The sequence below is a fragment of the Leptinotarsa decemlineata genome, unplaced genomic scaffold (genome assembly GCF_025532065.1).
Source record: "Leptinotarsa decemlineata unplaced genomic scaffold, Ldec_3_MD MMD2_tig00000505_RagTag_RagTag, whole genome shotgun sequence".
NCBI classification, from domain to species: Eukaryota; Metazoa; Arthropoda; class Insecta; order Coleoptera; family Chrysomelidae; genus Leptinotarsa; species Leptinotarsa decemlineata.
The window spans coordinates 6,522,067-6,546,247 of NW_027412549.1; the positions used below are offsets into that span (position 1 = coordinate 6,522,067).

At 33.8% G+C, this 24,181-nt stretch overlaps 1 protein-coding gene across 1 annotated transcript; it reads left to right on the forward strand.

Annotated features, from left to right (window-relative positions):
• The first annotated feature begins 5,445 nt into the window (after positions 1–5,445).
• ath (ATP-dependent RNA helicase DHX33) lies at positions 5,446–14,603 on the forward strand. Its single transcript, XM_023164057.2, has 7 exons — positions 5,446–5,933; positions 6,522–6,767; positions 6,847–7,031; positions 7,466–7,735; positions 7,854–8,414; positions 8,507–8,741; positions 13,946–14,603. The coding sequence occupies exons 1-7, from the start codon at positions 5,502–5,504 to the stop codon at positions 14,144–14,146; spliced, it is 2,130 nt and encodes a 709-aa protein (XP_023019825.2). The 5' UTR covers positions 5,446–5,501; the 3' UTR covers positions 14,147–14,603.
• The last annotated feature ends 9,578 nt before the right edge of the window (positions 14,604–24,181 follow it).

The following is a 24,181-nucleotide window of genomic DNA, read 5'->3' on the forward strand; positions in this document are numbered from 1 at the left end:
CAAACTTGCCAGAGTATTGGAGGATGTTCTATACCATTTCAAGTCAGGGACCGTCTGAGGCTAATGAATGTGTTAGTTGTTTTGGAAGTTCCTCACACGCTCATCTTGGGAACAGATTTTTGGAAAGTTATGGGCATAGTTCCTGACCTTCGTCATGATGAATGGTGTTTTTCTGAACTGCCGGCTACAGTGGATATCGTTGACCACCTTAGAAGTCAAACTCGCCTCACCCCTTTGCAAAATTCCAGGCTTGACGCACTCGTCCAACGTAATTTGGAACTTATGGGTAAGAACTTAGGATGTACAGACCTGGTGGAGCATAAGATAGTAACTTCTGCTTCTCCAATCAAGCAAAGATACTACCCAGTTAATCCGGTCATGCAGAGTCACATCGACAGAGAACTTGAAGAGATGCTCAGGTTAGGAGTTATTGAAAAATCGAGAAGTGCTTGGTCCTCACCTATTTTACTAGTGAAGAAGAAGGATGGCAAATATAGATTTTGTGTGGACTTCAGGAAGTTAAATGCCGTCACCGAAAGGGATAGCTACCCCTTACCATATATCTCGAGTACACTAGACAAACTGCGCGATGCACATTATTTGTCTACCATCGACATCAAGTCCGCGTACTGGCAAGTTCCAGTGGCAGAGCAATCGAGACCCTATACAGCATTCACAGTACCGGGACGAGGTCTTTATCATTTTAAACGGATGCCATTCGGCCTTCACAATGCTCCTGCCACCTGGCAAAGACTGATCGACGAAGTCCTGGGGTCCGAACTTGAACCTCACGTTTTCGTGTACCTCGACGATATAGTCATTGTTACCCAGACGTTTGAAGACCACTTAAAAATTTTGGAAGAAGTGTTTCTCAGATTACGTAAGGCCAGATTGACTGTTAGTTTTGACAAGTGCCAATTTTGTCGACCAGAACTGCGCTACTTAGGGTATGTTGTCGACCGAAACGGTTTGCATGTTGATCCAGAAAAAGTACAAGGTATGCTTCAACTGGCTGAACCTAAGACAATAAAGGAGGTGAGAAGAGTTATAGGTACTTTTTCGTGGTACAGGCGATTTGTGAACAACTTTGCAACCCTAATCTCTCCGATGACGGCTCTCTTAAAGAAAGGTCGAAAATTCACCTGGACTCCTGAGTGTCAACGTTCTTTTGAGAAGCTCAAGGAATGCCTTGTGGCGGCACCCGTGCTAAACTGTCCTGATTATAACCTTCCCTTTGTCGTTCAATGTGATGCCTCAGCCTATGGCCTTGGAGCAGTTTTGGTGCAACCTCACCCAGATATGGATCGCGTCATCAGTTACTTAAGCCGATCTCTGACCAGACAAGAGAGAAATTATTCGACGACCGAACGAGAGTGTTTAGCGGTTCTATGGTCGATCGAAAAGCTAAGACCTTACCTAGAGGGTGTACCATTTACCGTGATTACTGATCACTACTCGTTAGTATGGCTGCAAAACCTGAAAGACCCGACAGGGAGATTAGCTAGATGGGCGGTCAGGTTGCAGCAATACAACTTTAAGATAATACATCGAAAAGGGAAAGATCACGTAGTCCCGGATACTCTCTCCAGATCCGTACCGGTAATAGACGACATAACTGTGGTTACGAGGGATTCCTGGTATAGGGGAATGTTGGATAAAGTCAACAAAGAACCGCTAAAGTATCCACAGTGGAGGAGTTGCGACGGACGACTCTATAAGTATATTCAAAGTTCCCTGTCTAGTTTGGTACCTGAAGTGGAAAAGTGGAAGGAGGTTGTGCCCAAAGAACAACGTGATACGATTTTGAGAGAGGCTCATGATCCCCCAACATCTGGACACATGGGTGTATTGAAGACTTATGGTAGAGTTTCAGAACGGTTTTATTGGCCTAAGCTAAAGAGTGATGTGACAAGGTATGTAAGACGGTGTTCAGTTTGTGCAGCACATAATGGAGATACTGGCGGACCTAGAGGGCTGATAATACCTCAGCCTAGAGCAATTCACCCTTGGGAGGTAATATCTACAGATTTAATGGGATCTTTTCCCAGATCTAGTCGTGGTAATCAATTTATCTTAGTGGTGATGGATATTTTCAGCAAGTTCGCCTTGGTGTTTCCATTGAGAACAGCCACAGCTTCTGCTGTCGCAAAGGAGATAGAAGAAAACGTATTTTTGATTTTTGGTGTTCCTCGTCTCATTCTCTGCGACAATGGTCCACAATACAAGTCGAAGCTATTCTCTAATTTGATGGAAGCATATGGAGTGGAGATCCGGTATAATGCCTACTATCACCCCCAAGCTAATCCTACTGAAAGGTACAATCGGACTCTAAAGAAGATGTTAGCAGTTTACGTCTCTGATAATCATCGCAAGTGGGACAACAGTCTATCAAAAGTGGCCTGCGCCACCCGAACCGCAATTCATGAGACAACTGGCAATACGCCGTATTTCATAAACTTTGGGAGAAACATGGTACTTCATGGTAGTGAATTCGATAAGAAGAAACTGAAGGAAAAATTATATCTTGAAGATAATGGCATTCCAGAAGGTACGACTAGGGAAGCCGATTTCAAAAACCTATTTGCAGATGTCAGGAAACGCTTAGATAGGGCTGCAGATAAAAATATGAAAAATTATAACTTACGCCGGCGACCAGAACAGCTCTTACCCCACCAATTAGTTTGGAGAAAGAATTTTGTACTCTCGGATGCGTCCAAATATTATACCAGTAAACTTGCTCCAAAATTTGTGGGACCTTTTTTAGTTAGAAAGAAAGTTTCCCCTTGGACGTACGAGTTGGAAGACTCCAACGGAATCTTCAAGGGGGTTTGGAACATTAAGGATTTGAAGCCAGCTAGCGCTAGTGAAAATTTACCTGAGTAAATTTTCTTGAAGTAAGGGGGAATTTGTAACATTTTTTTTATTGAATTTGAATGCTAATAATACTTGTTTGTTATTCCCTGTAAAGTTAATTTTTTTTAACTCATTTTCGTGCCTTTATATTTTCCAATTCGGTAGGGCCATCTGGACACGAGTAACTGTCCTTCCAAATCGTTGATAGCAATTGACCGTACCCTCATTAGGTACGTTCTAGGTTTCCTGCTTTTAATCATATGTGACACCTAGGTGTGGGTGATCGCACTCGCAGGAAAATAGTACTGCAGGAATCGTGAATGAATGATATTCATTTCGCGAAGTTTTCTTAGGAGAGTGTTGTAATTCGATGGAACTGTGAGAGGGAGGCGAAAATCATCTATTTTTGGAGTGTGTTTCAAAATGAACGACAGGCAGGTCTAACGGTTGAGGGAGTGCAACAATTTTTATTGTTACCCACGTTGGGGATTCTACTTCTGATATCAAAATAGTGATTGAAGTGCCTCTTTGATTTTGGTCATTGATGTAGTTATTGTTGAGGACTATCACGAACCGTTTAAGGGATTTATTTGACCGGAGCCGTTCAATTTCAATTGCTGCTACTATAAAAAAAAACTACAAAGGTGGAAAAATTCCAGTTACACCTATTGGGACGGATTTCTCAAAGTGTTCACATCACTAGAAGGGAAGTTAAGAATTTTCTCCATTCTTTTTAAACGATCCATTGTGAGTTGGAGGTGTTATTTGGGACAAAAAAAAAAAATAATAAACCAACGCCCAGGAATTTTGCTGGTCTACCTTTTTTTCCTCTTTGGAAGAAACAAAAAAAAACCCTACTGAGAAGGTAAGAATAGTACAGTATTTCACTACATTATTTTTCCCAGTTCCACATATGAAATAAAAATTATCAAGTTCTTTTATTTTATTTCAATTTTCTATTCATAGAAAAAAATAAAGTTTTTTTTATTTTTGCTAATTGAATTATACCAAGTAAATGTTTTCAGAATTTAGTTGACCTTGAAATTTCTACAGTACGAATCAAATACACATTTTTGTTCAAACTTCTTGAGTTAGTTCTACATGATTTATATAGTGAACATTTGATTATTTATAATATAAAGTTGTGGGTATTCGATTTTTTTTGAGATTCATTACAAGATCAGCTAAGTGTACAATTTAATTTATTGATTTTTATTATAAATTTTACTCAGTAATGACTTGTATACTTAATTCGCTAAATAATATCTACAAAATATTTTTCGATATTTGAACAAGTTGCATATGGGGTGATACAGATATTTCTTGTTGTTTTTGATTTAATTATTATTGGGAAACATTTTGGGGATTTCATATTTGAATTCACTTACAGGGTGGGAATTCAATATAAGGAAAATATGTTGATATTTTTCGTTCTTACTTGCGTTCGATTTTTTTTTTCAAACAATCACTGGTTTTATAATTGAATAATTTGTTCTTGTTTTGTTAACACAGAAGGGATTTTAAGAAAGTATGTAAGAAGAACAAGGATAATATTTTTTTTTAATTTCTCAGTTTGGAATAGGGCACTTTAGGGGTTTATTGAGTAAATCATACAGAGTGATTTATATAGGGCAATTTTTGGGTTTTACACAAGGAATAAGGAACTCTCAATTAATTATAATTTTAATTATAATTTGCTTACGTTAAGAGGGTTACATTGAAACGGGACTCAGTATTTTGACTAGTTCTCTGAAAATTCAAAAAGAGAGTCAGTTCCTGATCATCTTTTTTCCTTTTTAAGGGTTTTTTTTTTTTTTGGTTGGCTTGGGATTTGATCTACACGACTTGATATAACCTTGAGCCATACCTACCGGAAACGGAGTCAGCGTCTTATGCCCCAGCACGCAAGTACCTAGATAAGAGGGTTAAGAATTTTTTTTGTGATCTAGTGATATACTTATTAAGATCCATTTATCAACTATACCACTAATTATTTCATGGAAAGCGGAAATTACGTATTTATCATTATTTTATTTTTCCTGCGCCTGAGTTTAAGCTTAAGCTTTGGGTTAGAGTGGGGTTTGATTCCATGGTTATTCAATCGACAATTTCCGCTACATATCCAAAATATATTTTTTAATGATTATTTTGTTTAGGACCTGGTGATTAAATAGGCCTTATTGTTATTATTTTTATATCCGTTGTTCACTAGGTGAATATTTTTTTTGTACTATAAAAATACAATATATTCTGCAGTGTCATCAGCTTTTTATATAAATATATATATATAAGATTCTACCTTTCATGATTTGTCGGGACTTATAACCATCTTTTATTCTGGGCAATCAAATCATGTGGCGCCCTTGAACACCTTCTATGGACCACCCCGTCTTCACTGTGCTAGTGGCATTTGTCCAGAATAATAATAATATACTGACATAGGGGAAGATATTTTTTTTGTTTTTTGTCATTTTTTTTGTTATTTATTTGTGAACTTATCTTGAAGCGGGAATTTAGAGCGTTACAATCTGAGGTTTAGTTCTGTCGTTCTGTGGTCGTATTGGTTGTGAGAATTGAATTATCGGCAACAGTGGAAAATGTTCTGTGTGATATAAACAATTCGCGTGTTTAGTTTAGTAACCTCAAAAATGAACTCGAAATACAGCCTACCTAACAGTAAAAATAATATTACAAAGTTTTCAATGAAGATGAAACCAACTCCAATAATTTTTGGAAATAAAAATGGACCCCCTAGTCCCAAAAAAATGAAAATGAATTCCAACGAAAATATGAATTCTTCTAATTATAATGGTAATTTTAGCCCCAGGCCCAAACTGAGTATTCAAGACCAGAGAAGAAAATTACCTGTGTTTGATAAAAGAAATAAGTTGTTGGAACTCATAAAAAGACACAAGACACTTATAATTTTAGGGGAAACTGGCAGTGGAAAGACCACTCAAATACCACAATACATTCATTCTGCTAGGCTACAAGAAAATGGAAAAATAGCTGTTACACAACCCAGAAGGGTAGCCGCTATTAGTATTGCTCTAAGGGTTGCTCAAGAATTCGGACAAGGGGTAAGGAAGTGAATATAAATAATACATTTCCTATTTCATAGCAATATTAATGATGCCAATGGTGAATTGGAACAGCACTTGAGCTTTAAAAAATAATGTGATGGATATTCGTGGTGGAGTTTTCAACTTTGTGTATAATTAATATTGTCCGAAAAGAGGAGCAAAATCAGACTCTATCCAGACTATATTGAAAGGGTTGGAGACCTTACTGGAATAATGCCTTCTCTTCTCTCACATCTCAAGATCATACTAGCTTGCTGCACTTTGATCTAAATGCAACATGTTATTCTTGGCTCATGGCCTCGAATTGGAGCACATGAATCTCAGACTCAATGATCCTTTACCTCATGGTGTGGGAAGTACCTTTTTGGGAAAAATAATGTCAAAAAAGTGGAATTTACCAAAAGTTGAAGTTCAAATTCACAGAAACAAGCGTTGCAGCTTTTTTCTTCCACTTACCGTTCTTCTATAAAATGTTCAGTAGAATATTCATTCCTACATTTATTCTCCAGCATTCTAAAAATAGTTAGGTCATAAAGAATATTCAATTTTTATTACAAGTTTCTTCAATAAATTTGATTATTTCAGATGCAAATTGGTGATGTGGTAGGTTATTCAGTGAGATTTGAAGATGTTACGTCAACTAAAACTAAGATCAAATTTTTGACTGATGGCATGTTATTACGGGAGGCCATGTTCGATAAGTTGCTAATGGAATACACTGTTGTGATTTTGGATGAAGCTCATGAAAGGACTATACACACTGATGTTTTGTTTGGTATTGTGAAAAGGGCACAAAAGATTAGAGAAGATAAAAATCTTGCACCTTTGAAGGTAATACTTTTTTTATACGTCCTTATATAAGTAACTGTCTTGTAACTAGTCACAAGTAAATTTTAATTTCATTTTTTAGATATTAATTATGTCTGCTACAATGGATGTAGATCATTTTTCCAAATATTTCAATAATTGTCAAGCTGTCTATTTGGAAGGAAGGACGTACCCTGTAAATGTTTATCATACAATTAAACCCCATGATGACTATCAGACAAGTTGTGTAGCTACATTTTTCAAAATACATAAAGAAGCACCTGCTAAGTAAGTATAAATGTAAAAAAATCACCTTGAATGCTAATATAGATGTATGATTGACTTGATATTCTGAAGTTTTCTTAACTGAGATCTGATTTATGGTGAGAATCCTATATTGAATCTGAAAGAATACTAAATATAATAAAACTATTCCTTAAATATGATATATAAATTGACAATTTAACTCATTTAGAAAATGCCAAAGATTAAAAATATTGGATCAATTATTGAAAAACAATCAATCTAAAAGAGTCGCTTTAGCAAACTGGAATTTTATAATAATTAAGAAAATCATGTGAAATAAACTATTTTATAGTAACATGTATTTTTTTATATTGTAAATTTTATTATCTCAAGATTAAACATTGTATTTTTTTTAATTAAATTGATGAATCTTCAATAAATTCTACAACTGCATATTCATTAAACCATCATTTTAGTCATGATGTCTTGATTTTCCTCACTGGTCAAGAAGAGATAGAGGCATGTGCTCATCAAATTAGATTATTGGCGAAAGATCCAGATGTGCACGGACCCGCAGTTAAAGTGTGTACGTTGTATGCTGCCCAACCAAGTTCCCAGCAACTCAATGTTTTCCACCCGGCTCCACCGAATACAAGAAAAGTAGTCATCAGCACAAACATAGCTGAAACAAGTGTTACTATCAGTGGTATAAAGTATGTCATCGATAGCGGTATGGTTAAAGTAAGGTATGTAGTGTTGGTTTTGATACTATCACTCACTTTCACAAATATTATTATTTTAGTGAGTGTGTTTGTTTCATTTATGCTTTCCTCCAGTAGGTAATTTTTATAATGTAACTTTCAGATCCTTTCATCCTTCCACTGGACTGGAGCTATTGAAGACGCAAAAGATATCACAGGAACAAGCATGGCAAAGAATGGGTCGAGCTGGCCGTGAATCTGAAGGTTACTGTTATCGAATTTACACAAGATCTCAGTTTGAGTTGATGCGGAAGGTTTCAATCCCTGAAATACAAAGGGCCAACTTATGCACAGTTGCCTTACAACTTTTATCATTGGGGATACAGGCCATGCAGTTTGATTTCATGGATAAGCCTCCTAGGGATGCTACAATGGCTGCTTTTGAACAGTTGACACTTCTTGGTGCAGTAGAAACCATTACATCAACCACTCTTACCCCTCTTGGGAAGAAAATGGCAAAATTTCCTCTAGATCCTCGATTTTCTAAGATTCTACTTTCCGCGCATGATTTCGGATGCCTGGAGGAAGCTTTAACAGTAGTTTCTTTATTGAGTGGAGAGTCAATCTTGATTAATCCAACTAGCAAAAGAGAGCAAGCTCAGAATGTGAGGCAAAAATTCTGTTCTGCTTATGGGGATCACATAACTCTTCTGAACATTTTCAGGTAATAAATGACACCTTATGACATGCAGTTTTTGCTTTATTTCTCAATTGAAATTTTTTGAAAGTAATATTAGTAATGAATATTTTTCACAGGGAGTTTACAAATGTTGGACAGACCAATAAAAGAAACTGGTGTCACGAACATTTTATCAATATGCGTAACATTCTGCATGCTAGAGATATCAGAAATCAGCTAGAGGAGATTTGCAAAAAATGTGACTTGACCCTGAAGTCGTGTGGTAGTCAAATGGACCAGCTCAGAAAGTGTCTAGTGACAGGACTTTTCATGAATACTGCAGAATTATTGAGAGATCGACTGTATACAACCGTAAGCATTATATTACAATTACAAGATCATTCTTCTGAACATTCAATACTAACAAATGCTATATATGGATAATAAACAAAATTAACTTGCCATTGACGAATATGTCCTGTATACTAATAATAAGTAATAATAATGATAGCCTTTATTACCCAACAGTTAAAAACCATTTACCGGGTTAACTAAATATGTTAAAAAAGTAATATAGATCCTTATAATTACAAAGTTACAATTTGAGAAAATGAATAACAAAATTATAATATAATAAAATAAAATAATAAAAAAAACTATACCAGAAAATTAAAAATTCTCCATGAAATACTGAGATGCAGTGTCAAATATGTTCTAGGGAATCAAAATTGATATCACACAAAGATAGGTGACTTGAGATACAAATTGGTTCTACCCAGTTGGCTGTAAAAAGTTTTTGTACCCCTATTTCTAAAATGAGGCACACAGAAATTTATAAAAGATAACACCTCCATAGCATCCACATTGTTGTGGAGTAATATATACAGAAAAATTATTCCAGCAAGTTTTCTGCATAATTCAAGACTTTCAATATTGAATGTTATGGTAACAGATTCATATGAAATACCTCTAACAGGATAGATACAATAAGATTTGAAGTAAATAAACTTTAGGAAACGACGTTGAACTTTTTCAATTAATGTATTATAGCAATTGTAGAATGGGCTACATAAAGAGTAAATAGAGCAGATATGTTTGAAAAAGATCTCCAATTACGAACTATGAAGCCATATACTCTCAATTCTTCACTTACTTTCGATCTAATGTGGTTGGAAAAAGACAAATTTTGATCAAAATATACACCAAGATCTTTAATTGACTGACTGACAGTGAAATGGTATTTACTCGATAATTGTACTTGATAATTGTAATGATATTTATCTTATGATAATTTTGTATTTGAATATAAGGGTGTATCTAACAAAAAAATCTCTACCATATACCAGAATTGTTACAACAGTTCAAGGATGTTCCCCTGAAAAATGATTTACCTACTATTCTATAAAATTTTAGAAATAGTTTGGGAAGTGCCTGGATGGCTCTTGGTGTCCAACTCTCCTGAATGTCTGTTATTGTAGAGGATTCACTTTTCATCGCACTTGCCGATCCTACCCAAAAAAAGGATCTTTTTGTTGCGCAAAAGTAAATAAGACCAGACATTGAAATGTGACAATTTATGTTGATCGTTCAAATCGTGAGGCATCCACTTTTCGAGCTCTGTAACCTTTTTTGATACGAATTGAAGGGGTTATATTTTTAGGAGTGATTAATTTTAGGGAAAGAAAGTTTTTGGCTTTCTACTACTCCATCTCGATACAAAAAAACTGAGGGAATCTTCCAAAGAAAGGAAGGAAGTAATCAATTTACTTTCTTTGGAAGATTCCCTCATCTTTTTTTGTATCGAGATGGAGTAGTAGAAAACCAAAAGATTTCTTTTCAATACGTTTTAAACTATCTATCAAAAACCGTATGGGAGCTGACGCCCTGTTTACCGCCTTCCCATACACCGTTTGTGATGGGTCAGTCTCCACCAGGGTCTTCAAATTCTTGTCCTGGATTACTGTAGATTAACTACTTTGGAGCTCAACTTCGTGACTGAAATCTCCGGAACAAAATTTTGCATACTAAGGTCGAACAGAGCGTTCATTAACACAATTTTTGACAAATGCCTGGTTAATTTTTCAGGCTGTTTCAACTGCACTTTTTTTCAATTTGAATTTGTGGAGAAAAATTGGCCAAAAATCGTTCAACAACAGCATATAGCAATAAGCTGAAAAGAGGCAAACATTAAAATATGAAAAATGACAGCATCAATGTAAAAAGTACAAAATTATCGATCAATCTCTAGATACCACGACACAGTAGAATAAATATTCATTGTGATATGTAGCTACATGACATAAAAACGAAGGAAAGTTTTGAAATAACCCAATAGTTACCAATGAATTAAAATATAACTGACTTGATATTGAAAATTTTAATTCAACTATAATCGGTGAAAAATTAGAATAGTTCAAAAAGTGACATATCTAAATTTCCAACTGGATAACATTCTGTCATTTGAGGATTGAGGATACTTTTTTTCAAGAATATCTCGAAATCTTACAACCGAATCTTGAATTACTGTATATAAGACAATTATTCAACAGCATTTCAATTATTGTTCATCTGTATTATTTCTTCTCACTGCATATAAAGTAAATGAACTACAAAAACAACAAAACTGACATGTGAGAATAATTTTATTAATGAATCATTACATTTTCATTCAACTTCATGTTGAACTTTTCACAGTGGCTACCACTTTCCAAATGACTTCATTATCGTAGAATGATATACATATTCAAAATACTGAATCCGATATTTTTAAGAATTTATTACTCATCAGAGAGAAGTTTAGTATCACCATACAAGACATGCCAATAATTTATATATTATATAAAGAACGACGCTAAAGTTTTTTGTAAACATATACTATCCAGTAACGAAAAAAATAGCGCTTCACTAAACAATTTTGAATCTAGTTTAATAATTTTTATGTCACAATAAAATGTGTTTATTTTATTTTTTTATCTTTCAAAATTGTTGGTAACAGTGATTGTTTAATTAATATCTATATTCAATGTTTTATTAATTCTTGGTTGTTATTGTAAATTATGAACATTTATTATATTATAAAATATCTAATTCAATAAAGATCTGTCTATATCTATAGTTAGGAGAGTATTCTCTCAAATCATACATGTGCTCACTATATTTTGTTTGAATTTTAAGGTAGATTTATAGATTTATCAGAGTTATTTGAAATCACGATTTTAATACTATCTAAGATTTTACGACATACTCCATACGGAAAAAAGAACATGAATTGAACCTGCTGGAGTTTCTGTAGATCAATAAGGGCTAGCATTCAAATTTCTCATTGAACAACCAACAAGAGGTTAACCAATCACCATTGTCAACCCTTTTTCATAATGCCAATAATTATTCATGTTTAAAATTTACCTGCTGTCTAAGAACTGAGATTGTAATTGTTTACAAATTCTACCTTGTCATCTCAATTACCATTAAACAATCAAGTGAGTTAACCACCACTGTCGTATATAATAATATTAGTCCAGTGTATACTATTACTACCGATGAATCTATGGTGATAGCAAATAGCGTCTAGAATAAAAAAAATGTGAAAATTATTTAATTATTATCATGTATAGTGTTATTAATTTTCATCAAGTGAAGGAGCAGTCCATTCACATATATCTGAGAGGTAATATAGCTTGTCTCAACAAACATTCTTGACAGGAATTTCAATGATTTACTTTTTTACTCTTCTTCATCATTTGATAGTATGAATTAATTGATTTTTCACGAAAAATACGATTTTTTCTCTACAAGTAGTCATAGTGGTAAGATTGAGTATAGAGAATTATTTTGTTGTTGACGTACCAACTAAAGGTATATTCGCTTCACATTAGGTTTTTGTTTTGTGGGCGTGATGTTTATATGTACACTTCCATTCAGAATTCGGAAGATGATATGCATGCACAATCATAAGATCTTCGTTTTGTAAACTTTTGGTTTCTAGTTGGTTCACTTAGTTGGTGAAATCAGAGTCGAGAATTGTGTTACAATTCTGGTGTGCAAAAGAAGTAAATGGTTTCAATTCTGCCTTTTGATAATAAAGGTGTAATGAAGAAACAAATATAATATTAATTGAAATATTTTCAGATTTAAAATTGGGTGGAATTTCTAAAAATTTTAATGGCTTCATTAATGACATGATGATTTTGTATATATCTGCTGTGGATTATTTCTCTGGATCTCATAATAATTAAAAGTCACGGTTTGAGGAATGATCCTTGGTTGATGAATTCAAGAAACACTTTTTTGTGAAATTCGTTAGTAGTTTATTGTATGATTTTCGCTATAAATGGTTTTACAAAAACCGTGATATGTGTTTTACTATACAATAGCTTTCTCAAGCGTTATTAATAATAATTTTAAGTGAAAATCATTAATATGGATTTTCATCAAGTATAGGCCAAGTATATTCAATTACTTTATTGTGAGAATTTCACTACAATTTTACTAAAATGCAACACGTGTTTCGCTATACAATAGCTTTTTCAGGCGTGTCTATACGAGAAGATATATAGCGAGACATGTGCTGCGTTTTTGTAAAACTGTTTACTGAAAATCTCACAATGAAGTGTTTCTTGAATACATTATGGATTTTCATCAAGTATTTGCCGTTTACATCACATATTGGTTGATGATTCCGGCATTATCTCCGAATATGTGAGAGCTTTGGGTTAGGGCTCGATCGACATAAACTATTAAAAATAAAAGATAGTAGTGATAAACCAAATTAATTCACATTTATAACAGATTTTCACAAACTAGCATAACCCTTTCAGTAACTGAATTTATTCACATTTATAACAGATTTTGACAAAAGATATAATTGTAAAGGATGAAGTTTCAAGTTGTCCTCCTTAATTAAATTATAATAATATGTACACTTGGATATATTGTGTAGAATATCATTCAAATCTTTGTCCAGTATTAGCAAATACCTGCTTTTACATATTTTGTCAGCAATAATCGATCTTGATTTGATTTTTGTTGTACAGGATTGAATTGAAATGACAAGGGGCTATTCACATGAGCAAGTAGTTTTTTGGGAAAAACTTTTTGTTTTCTTCTCCATCATTGAAAAAAATCAGGAAGGTTTAAAAGAAATGAAGATAAACAATTTATTAAATGATGGAGAAGAAGTAAACTAATAAATAAGCTTTTTCCCAATAAATGTGGAAGTTTCATCTATGAATTAGATTTATTTCTTGGTATTTAATAGTAGTTCGAAGCCGAAACGAATCCAGTATTTCAAGTTTTTATAGATTTGCTTACAGTTTCGAGTTGATGCTCCATTTTATCACCTGATCGTGAATTGTAAATTATTACCTTGTACAACCTGTTGTGCAACTTCTAGTTTCTTTGCACTTGGTAGTCCATCAGAATAAGGCCAATCTAAGAAGATAACTATAGTATTAAAGATCCTCAAGAAAATCCTTATGCCAACATAAACGTTACGAAAGGCTTATCTAAATACTCTACTGGATTTCAGTTCACCAATATTTGAGGAATGTTGAAATTGATATAATTTTCTTCTGCAGTTGGACAAAAAGCAAGCAGTTCAAATCCACCCGAGCTCAAGTTTACACGGACAACAACCTGCCTTAATTTTGTTCACCGAAGTTGTACAGACCAGCAAATGTTATTTAAGGGGAATTACCACTATAGAGGCTGAATGGCTGAATGAAATTGCACCAGAATATCTAAAAAGTCATAATATAAGACTCAACAAAAGTAGTTGATAGTTGTATGAAAGTACGAATTTTGATATTTGTTAATAGTACCATGTACTGGCCATAATATAATAGTGAGTACAAAAAAGTACAGACTTGCCTGAAGCAAATTGTAAGTAAAATATGAAAGTGCTTTTAGGCCACATGGTATTTTGTTGTTGCCTTCAAATGAAGAAATAATTATTTTTACATCCAATTTCTGACAAGGAAAATTATAATTGGTATTAATTGTTAAGTAACTCCTAAAATGATTACCTCTTAGTTTAGGCATTGAATTTATATATTTTATTTTGATATAAGTCAATGACTTTTTTTTTCATTTTTGCGTTATGTTGACTGTAAATGATGGTGTTTATTGATTTTGGGACCATGTTGAAAGTGTATGTGTAAGTTCAAGTTGGATTCAAGTATTTTATTGTATATAGATTTTTATTGTTTTTAATAACCAATACAATGACGAAATTCCTTTTTGTTTATTTTATATTTATTTTTCGTCCATACACCTAAAAAGGTGAATGGAAGGTACTTACTAAATTTTTACCAAGCCCAGTGTACAATGTTACAAGTTCGGGCTTCCATTGTCTAAAACAGTGATAGCAAATTTGGAATCTATGAAAGAGCAAATAAAGTACAAATGAATGAAATGTTAAGATTATTGAAAATACTAACAATAATCAAACTAAAATATTGGATTGAGTTAGTTAAAACAGAAATTATCTGTAGGGAAATCAAATTACTGTGATCTCAAATGAAAATGAATCAATAATGAGTTGAAAGTGAAATAAAGATAAATGATGAAAAATGTAAAGAGTGAAAAATAAAAAATAGAGGAAAAATATTTCATACCAAGTTACTTCATGACTTTTTGATTGTTAGTAAACTAATTATATTTTACTTTCCACAAGCAGGTCAAATTTCCATAGGCCGTACCTGATTAATTTATATTATGCACTGGTATATAGCACCATCAGATACAATATCATTGTAGGGAAAGGTCCTCAGAAACTTCTACTAACCAGAAAAAAATCGTCTAAATAATATTGGAATCGTGTAGCAACACATTTACTGATGAAAACATTCACATCATTTTATTTATATAGATTGCTAACATAATGGAAAACTAAACAAAAACAGTGATACAAATATCTCACCAGAAAGAAAAATGACTTCCACTTGTATCTCATGCTCTGATCATGACACAAAAGGTCACCTTTATATTTTGAGTCACGTTTTACCAATCAAGTTGACGTCTTCCATCTCCTGAAGATGCCAACTTGGTGAAATGCGCGTCAAGGCGAGTGTTTCTGTTCTGGGGTTTGGGAAAAGTGCTTGTTTCGGATTTATTCTTTTATCTTATTTTTATTTTACTGTTGAAAAGAAAGGTGAGTGTTCAAATTTCGCGGGCTACGTACATTCGATTAGCGATTTTTTATGTTGGTACACTCGTCTCAGACATATGTTTAAAATTTCTGCTGTTTAGCTTGTTTGGTTTGTTGCCAAGAGGCATAAAAGTTAAAAGGGTTTTGTGTGTTCGGCGACTTTCTACTCTCAAAAAAAAAAGAATCAAAGAATTTGCATAAAATTTTGTGTAAAAAATGAAATTGGGTGATTAAAAACACTTGAAATGTTGACAGTCACATACGGTGATTGTACTATGTGTCAGAAAAAGGTGGTACGGACTTTTCACAGAAGGTCGAGAAGATGTGAATGTCGACGCTCGCCCTGGCTTCCCAGCACATCAACAACCGATGAAAATCTTGAGAAACTGAAGAAAATTGTTATGGAGAATCGTTGAATTACTATCAGAGAAGTTGCTGAAGATGAAGGCATATCTGTTGGTTCATGCTATGCAATATTTTTCGTAAATTTTGGGCATCAAGCGTGTGGTAGCGAAGTTAGTTCCTAAATTACTGAATTTTGACCAAGAAAACCGTCGCAAGAGCTTCGCTCAGGAATTTTTGAATTATGTCAACGGCGATCCAGATTTGCTTAAAAGGGTCATAACTGGTGATGAATTATAGGTACATGGTTATGACATCGAAATCAAAGTCCAATCGTCCCATGAGAGCCAAGACCAAAAGAAGCACGGCAATTTTGATTAATCGTAAATTGTTTGCTCACTATTTTCTCTTATTACTGTGGTGAAGTGGTCGTACAGTCAATAAGTAGTATTATTTTAAAGTTATGCATCGCTTGCGAGAAGAAATGCGGAGAAAACGTCCAGTATTGTGGAAAAACAATTTATGGCTTTTGCATTACGATAATGCACCTGTTCACTCGTCATTGCTTGTTCGTAATTTTTTGGCCGAAAACAACACCTCATTCATGCCTCAGCCACCGTATTTATCAGATTTGGATTACGACTTTTTCCAGTTCCCAAGATTGATCAGACCCATGAAAGGACGGTGTTTTGTGACAGTTGAGGAGATGAAAACCGAATCGCTCAGAGAGTTCAAGGACATACTGAACTACTTCGAGGTTTGGAAAAACCGCTGGCACAAGTGTATTATATATGAGGTGAACTACTTTGAAGTAGACAAAATAGAATTTGATAAATAAATAAATATTTTTTGGGAACACTGAAAATTCGTCTTATTTTCTGAACAGACCTTGTATAATTGAAATTTCACTTAGTGTTCAACCCATTATTCATTTATTTTCATTTCAGATCACATCAATTTGTTTTCTGTTTTAACTAACTCAACCGAATATTTCGGTCTAATTATTTTTAGTATTTTCAATAATCTTAACATTTCATTAATTTTTATTTTATTTGCTACTCCATAGATTTTCAAATCTGTTAACATCTCTTTAGAAAATGGAAGCCTGAACTTGTTACATTCACCATGAAATATTGTCAAATACAGTAGAATTCATATATAACGACTTTGCTCAACGACTAACCATTTTTAGCGACGATAATGTTTACTCAACTTGACTTTCATACTTAGGTATTGGAAAATATAACCGTTTAGTGCGACTCCAGTTCAAGCGACCAACTGCTTTTAGCGACCATTTTTTTAGGATAATACGTCTAGTTAAAACGTCGCGCAATGTTTTGTTTGCACAACTTACGCACCAATATCAATATAATCGAATAAAAAAGTGCAATATTACACCGATTAGAAGCCGGTGAATCAAATGCAGCCCCCGCGAAGGAGTTTGGCGTATCTCATTCTACAGTATCCACAATTAAGAAGAATAAAGATCGAGCCGCTGTTAAATGTCAATGATTTAAGATGCAAAAGTGTAAGGACTTCTACTCACGGGTAGTTGGATAAGGCATTGTTACAGTAGTTCAAGCTACAGCGTGACCGGGGAATACCTGTTAGTGGACCTTTGCTACAAGAGAAAGCAATTTTTTTTGCTAGACATGCAAAATTTCACATGTTTCATGAGTTGGATGAACCGTTTTAAAGTAAGATACACCATCGTCAGTGGTTAGATTACCGGCGTGTCTTTGTCAGTTCAACAGAGTGATGTATCTGATTGGTTAGACAGTTTGGCCAACTCTACGTGCGCAATTTAGAGATGATGAAATGTTTAATGCAGATGAGACCGGGCTGATTTATAAATTAACCCCGTACAAGACGTTGAAATTCAAAGGGGAAAAATGTACAGAAGGAAAATTATCAAAGGAGAGAATAACTGTAATGGTGCCAGCCAACATGAGTGGCACAGTTAAAAAAACTTCTTGTAATCGGATAATTTCAACGTCCCCGATGTTATAAAAAGATACAGAATTTGCCATTGGATTATGAGAGCAATAGAAGAGCTTGGATGACGGCTGATATTTTCACCAAATGGGTACGCGCATGGGATCATGAACTTACGAAAAAGAACAAGAAAATCCTGTTGTTAGTTGACAACTGGTCAGCACATCCCCAGATTGTAGGCTTGAAAAGCATAACCCTGGTGTTTTTGCCTCCAACACGACATCAGTGTTGCAACCCATGGATCAAGGGATTATTTAAGCCTCAATGCAGCAATGTAGAATGTAGCATAACTTCAAAGCAGATGATTTTAACGAAGAAGACGACTTACCGCTGAGCATTTGGGCGAGGGCTATTGATAGGCATCAGTTACCCATAACAATTGAGGACTTTGAACAATACGCGTGTGTTGATGATGTCAAATCGAACAGCTAAATAAAAGACTAATGTACTCTTTACTACTAATATAGAAAACTGTAAGTTTATAAAAAATAAAATTGATTAAAAAAATTAAACCGCACCGCCCATGCCATACAAAGAAACTGCCGATATTTGGTAACTATTTAGTTCTTATGCCATTCGAATTGATTTCGTATATACTATACTTAGGAAATATTCTTGCCGTTCTGTGCGACATAATAATTGGTCCCTTGAAGGTCGTTATATGGGATTCTACTGTACTTTTAAACAGAGTGTCTCTGTTTATGTGTTTGAAGAAAAGATGAATGGTCTTTTGTCTGAGAAATATATTTTCATAGAAGACATGAAAACAGAGAGGATAACATCATCATAAAACATTTTAGTAAAATTTAATTCTGAAAATATTTTACGAAATTGAGAAAATTAGTGTTGTACATAGAATCTTGTTTCAGAAAAACCCATCTTGTTTTGATGGATATCCAAATAAATTTTGATTTTTTTAATTAAAGTGTGTTTTTTATATTGTCTACTCATACGAATAATCTTGTTAATCTAGAAAAATTATTTTGAGTTTTATATTTTTCTTGGAAGCAACTAAGATAGGCTCTTAGGAGATACACTCGATAACCCCCATGTAGTGAATTGAAATTAAATCAACAGAAATTCAATGACTTACAAACTGTTCATCCGAATATCAACTCAAGATCAATTCCAAGTCTCATTTCAGTAGTGACAAGGAAAATTGACTGACTAACTATTATTAAATCTCAAAAGATACAACAAACTCGTCAAACAATCCACAAAAGTAGGGTTTTATAAAAACCAATATGTATTAATTCACCTATCACAAATGATTCCACTGTGATCTAAAAAATGGTAAGATCTTTGCTCTATTGACTTGTATGCAAATGGTGACATGTACCTTTTTCTGTTTTGAGTAGTAGAGTTATGGCTTTGCCTACACTATGATTCCTTTTCTTTGTGTTGATCAAACACCTGTGACTTATACAACAGCTGTCCAGGATTGAGTACTCTTGATTGTTTATATAACACATTACTGGGATAACGAGGAGGTTATAACGAGTTATATTATTCATTCAGTAAAAATAACTGGCAAGAAGCTGTTCATAAAGTCAATCAGGATTTGGAAAATCTCTCACACATGTCAGCTGCTCACAATCTGAAACTGAACACGACTAAATTCCAACTTTTAGTGATAGGTACGAAACGAAAAAGGACTGAAATTGAAGATCTGATCGATGTTCGACTTGGTAATGATACATCTTCGATAGTTAAGGAAAGCAAAAACCTGGGACTGTGGATAGACTCCTAACTCAGATTCCACAAGCATGTTAGTATAATTTGTCAGAACTCTTACAATATTTTACGTCAGCTGTACCGAAATAGAGACTTGATAATATCCAGGCTTGAACTGAAGCTTTGCGAAACACTGATATTATCCAGAGTATCTTACTGTGATATCAACTATGGGTTTGCCATAATATAATCTTACATGAAACGCCTCCAGAAAATTCAGAACAACTGTATACGGTTCTATTATGGTGTAAGAAAGTTTAATCATATCTCAGCTAAATTTGAGGAATCTGGCTAGCTCAGACTGATTGAAATTAGGCAACTACACCTTCTTGTTGCAACTCACAAATTGATATCTCACTATTCATTTGAAAGATACACAACATTTGAAACACAGAGTCACTCTAAAACCCGAAATCGTGATAAATTCATCATTCCCAAACGCTCCACAGCTTGTTTCACTCGAAGTTTCTTATATAATTCAGTTGTCCTCTACAATGCACTTCCCAGTGAGTTCAGACACCACACGTTATATAACTTCAAGGAAAAACCGAAACTGCACGAGAAATCAGCTGGATATTTCAATTGGATACCGTTAATGCTCCCTTTTGTGGTATGTTATTGCAGTTTATCTTTTGTTTTTCTGTCTACTATTTTATCATTTATTTTTCAATTTTTTGTATAACTTTCAAATATCTTTTTTATAATTGTCTTTTTAACTAGGTTAAGTTGAAAAACAGCTTAAGCTGAACTTTGCCTTTCATCATTATTTTTGTTTTTGTATATTACGTTGATGAATAAAGCCGATTATTATTATTATTGTTTATGAAACACACCACTTTCAAAAATGTTCTTTGAATGACTTCCAGTGGGCGTATGTATGATTTGGATATCCAGTTCCATCCTATTATGCAGTATATCAAATGGCTTTGTACCAAACTGAAGTAAATGATTTTTTTTTTCAATATAAAGTCTTTCAATTGAGTATAGCATACATTGCATTTTTTTAACTATACGGTAAATATGAAAGTCCCATTTCATGTAAAGATCTATGATACCCCCTGAACACTGGGGGTTATCATAGACCTGAAGATATCTTGAAGGCATTTTGGATAGTTATTTGATTGAAATGAGGAACTATAGATTTGTTAATACAAAATGGCGAGTGAAAGGTTTTGCTAAAGTTCGATAAAAATGTTTATGGTCGTACCAATCTTAAATTAGCTCTATATCTTTCTCTGCAGGTCCAGGGTCTAGAACCAAGATTGCTAAGAGTAAAGAACAACAGTATCGTCTTCAAAATTTATGCGTCCTGTGGATCCAATCGAAAACAATCCGTTCTCATAAATACTAAAAAGCAACAGACTCAGGACAGTTCCTTGCGGCACTCCATATTCAACATTTCTCTTCACTGCTTTTCATATTCCTTATCCTCACAACTTATTTCCTATTCGAGAGATATGTATAACAATTTATGTGCATTACCTCTTATTCCAATATTTTCCAAGAGTGTACAGTAGAATTGGAGTGGTTAACCGTATCAAATGCTTTTGATAAGTCGATGAAAATCCCTAGTGATGGTTTACCTCTATCGAGTGCTTTATAAACGTAATTAGTGAGCTGTAATACTTCAATTTTTTAATAATTTATATTACTTGATAACTTATCAAATTATATTATATTGCCATGGAACTGCTTCCGACGGGCTATTAAAGTAGGCCTCAAATTAATTTCTCACTGCGATCCCTGAAGACTGCAGATCATAATCCAGGTAATAACTCAGAACAGGAGGCTGGTTCATCAGAACCCAACACAACAAAAAGATCACGTAAGCGGAAAGGAATATCACAATCTGCAAAAATAAAAGAAATAACAGATATTTTATCAGAAAGTGTAGCTCTACAAAAACAAGAAAAAGCTGGAGAACACATGGGAAACAAAGCATTCTTAATGTCGTTGTTACCTTTCATGGACAATATGCCTCAAAATCAGTTAACTGCAATTCACTGTAAAATTATGGAAGTATTCCAGATTTTCAGTTTTACACAAAATACATCATACTCAGCTCAAAATCAATCACAAACATCCTATTCCAGGTCATTTTTCAAAAATGTTTGGGAAGCACCTAATCAAGCCACCTATAATTATTCACAACCCTAGACCTCTCAGCAATCTATGTTTACTACACAGCCACCATCAGTAATTCCAGTTCCAACTACATCGCCTGGACAGTATCTTGCTGGCGCTTAACGAATTCAGACGAAACCCAAATGAGTGAAAGTAGTGGTCTAATAGACTTTTATTAATTCAATTCAGTTCACTTTTATAAGTTTCAGTCCATTATATTTTATATTTATTTTATAAGAATAAGGAAAGTTTTAATAAAGTTCTACTTACATCAAAGTAATGAGACTAATCTTTCTGTTGGGTCTATTATATCGAGCTTCTTTCTTATAACAGTATCATTTTTTTCGACCTATCTTGTGTTAGTGACAACAGCTCATCAAAGCTCATAAAATTGACATGCGGTAATAGAAAAAAAACTGTTCCGGATATTTTCTGTGATCCAAAAATATTGAATGAAAGTGTTCTGTTTGGAGTCTAGTACTGTCGAGTAGATTTACCCACCAACGACGATGCACGTGTTAGAAATAACCATTAACATTTGTTAATTTTTCAATAATTATTCATATTTCTAATTTTTTTTAACCGTTTGTAGAACCTAATTTGAGTATTTCAATTTTATTCGTTCAATGTTATAATTCATCCTGTATGTATAAAAATCTCATCTGACAGGAAAAAATCGTTGAAAAAAACCGTCAAATTGAAAGAAAGAGATTAATATTAAAATTCTCTTGAGATTTGTTTGAATTAGGAACAATCGTAAATAATGTTTGTTTAAATTGTCCACTTTCTTATTAGCGTTCTTTTCAGGAATTTGTGTATATATAGATATATATTATACATTCTCATATGTATAAAGATACCCTGTTGAATGAAATTATTTGCTAGTGAAACTAGTCACAGTGGTTTATTGATACCTATATACCGCAAATTGGTTCCCTAAGTAATCTCAACTGCATGTTTATTCAAAAGTCAGCGTGAAGCACGCAACGTGTTAATCGCTCGTCTATTATAAGCCTTATAGAATTCAACAACAGCTTCGTTTAAAATTTAGAAAATGTATAAATTTTTTTTTTAATCTACTGAAAATTACAATACTTGATTTAGATTTGGGGAACTGCTTAAGTATGTGTTCTCAAACCACTCCAAATTTTTCAAAATAAAACATTAAAATCTAAGTTATATCGGGAGTATCATGAACCCACTTCAAATTTTTATAAACCTAAATTATTTGGATGAATACAAAAATCTCTTTTTGCCCATTCAATGAAAAAAATCTCAAAAGAATCACTCCTGATCAATAATAATGATGATATTATCCCTAAAATAGAATCAGATCAGGGCCGTCGCTATGGGGGGGATGGGGAGCCTCCCCCCCCTGTTTTTTCGACTTGGGAAAAAGTTGGGAAATTTTGGGACGTGAAGATAGAAAAAAATAATAGTAAAAAAATTATCAACAATTAAAAAAATAAAAATTAGAGAAAAGAAAGGGAGAGGTAATAAGAAAAGGGAAAGAACCAGGAGAAGGTTGGGATTTCCCAACGTGCATAACTTAAAGATCCCATACTTTGAAATTCTAAGTTGTTTGAAAACATCAAAAAAAAGTTTAATTTCTCCCAATTAAGAAAACATTCCACTAATTTTGAAGTGACAATTTCACAAAATTCCCAACTTTTCGCTGTTTTTTCGACTTGGAAAAGTTGGGAAATTTCGGGCCATGAAGATAGAAAAAATAATAGTAGAAAACAGTAAGCATAATATATTATTTAAGTGTTGTTTCCTTCCATTTAGATTGAATATATTCATATACATGGTGGATATGGTGGAAGACCAAGGACCTTGGTCTTTCAAAATTTGTTTTTGTTTGTGCATACCCTAACGGGTATAAGCATTCAGCCAATCTTTGGATAGCTAAGTAAGAAAATTACTATATTATAGTAGTAACTAATCCCTCGGCTTTCATTTTTTCGAAAGTTGGGAAATTTTGCTGGTGGGGTTGGGAAAATTTGGATTCCCTCCCCTCCTGGTTTTTCTTTTCGCTACGGCCCTGAATCAGATACTTCAATTTTGACAACTGAAATAGGGAAGTAACGATCTATTTGTCCAGCAGACACACCGTAGCTATTCCTTTATGAAGATATTAAAGTTCAATTTGCATCTCCAAGCAGTTTTCATAGCTTTATTAGGGGTATATAATATATTTGTGGCAATCAAAATATTTAAAAAAACTGAGAGATAAACGTGTTCTCTAAAACAAATAAATTGTTCACTACTCAGATGTCATTTTCCATTTATTTCGGTTTTTATACTTCAGGATATTGGCTCAATTTCATATTCAAAGACTGGCCTTTGCTGACATCAAATTTTTTTGAATTTCTCATAATTTTAACGGAAAATTGTTTCTTCAAGTCATAGAAATTTTATCATTCAAAGAAAAATCTTTGCAACTGGCAACGCTGCTCAGGTGATCTGT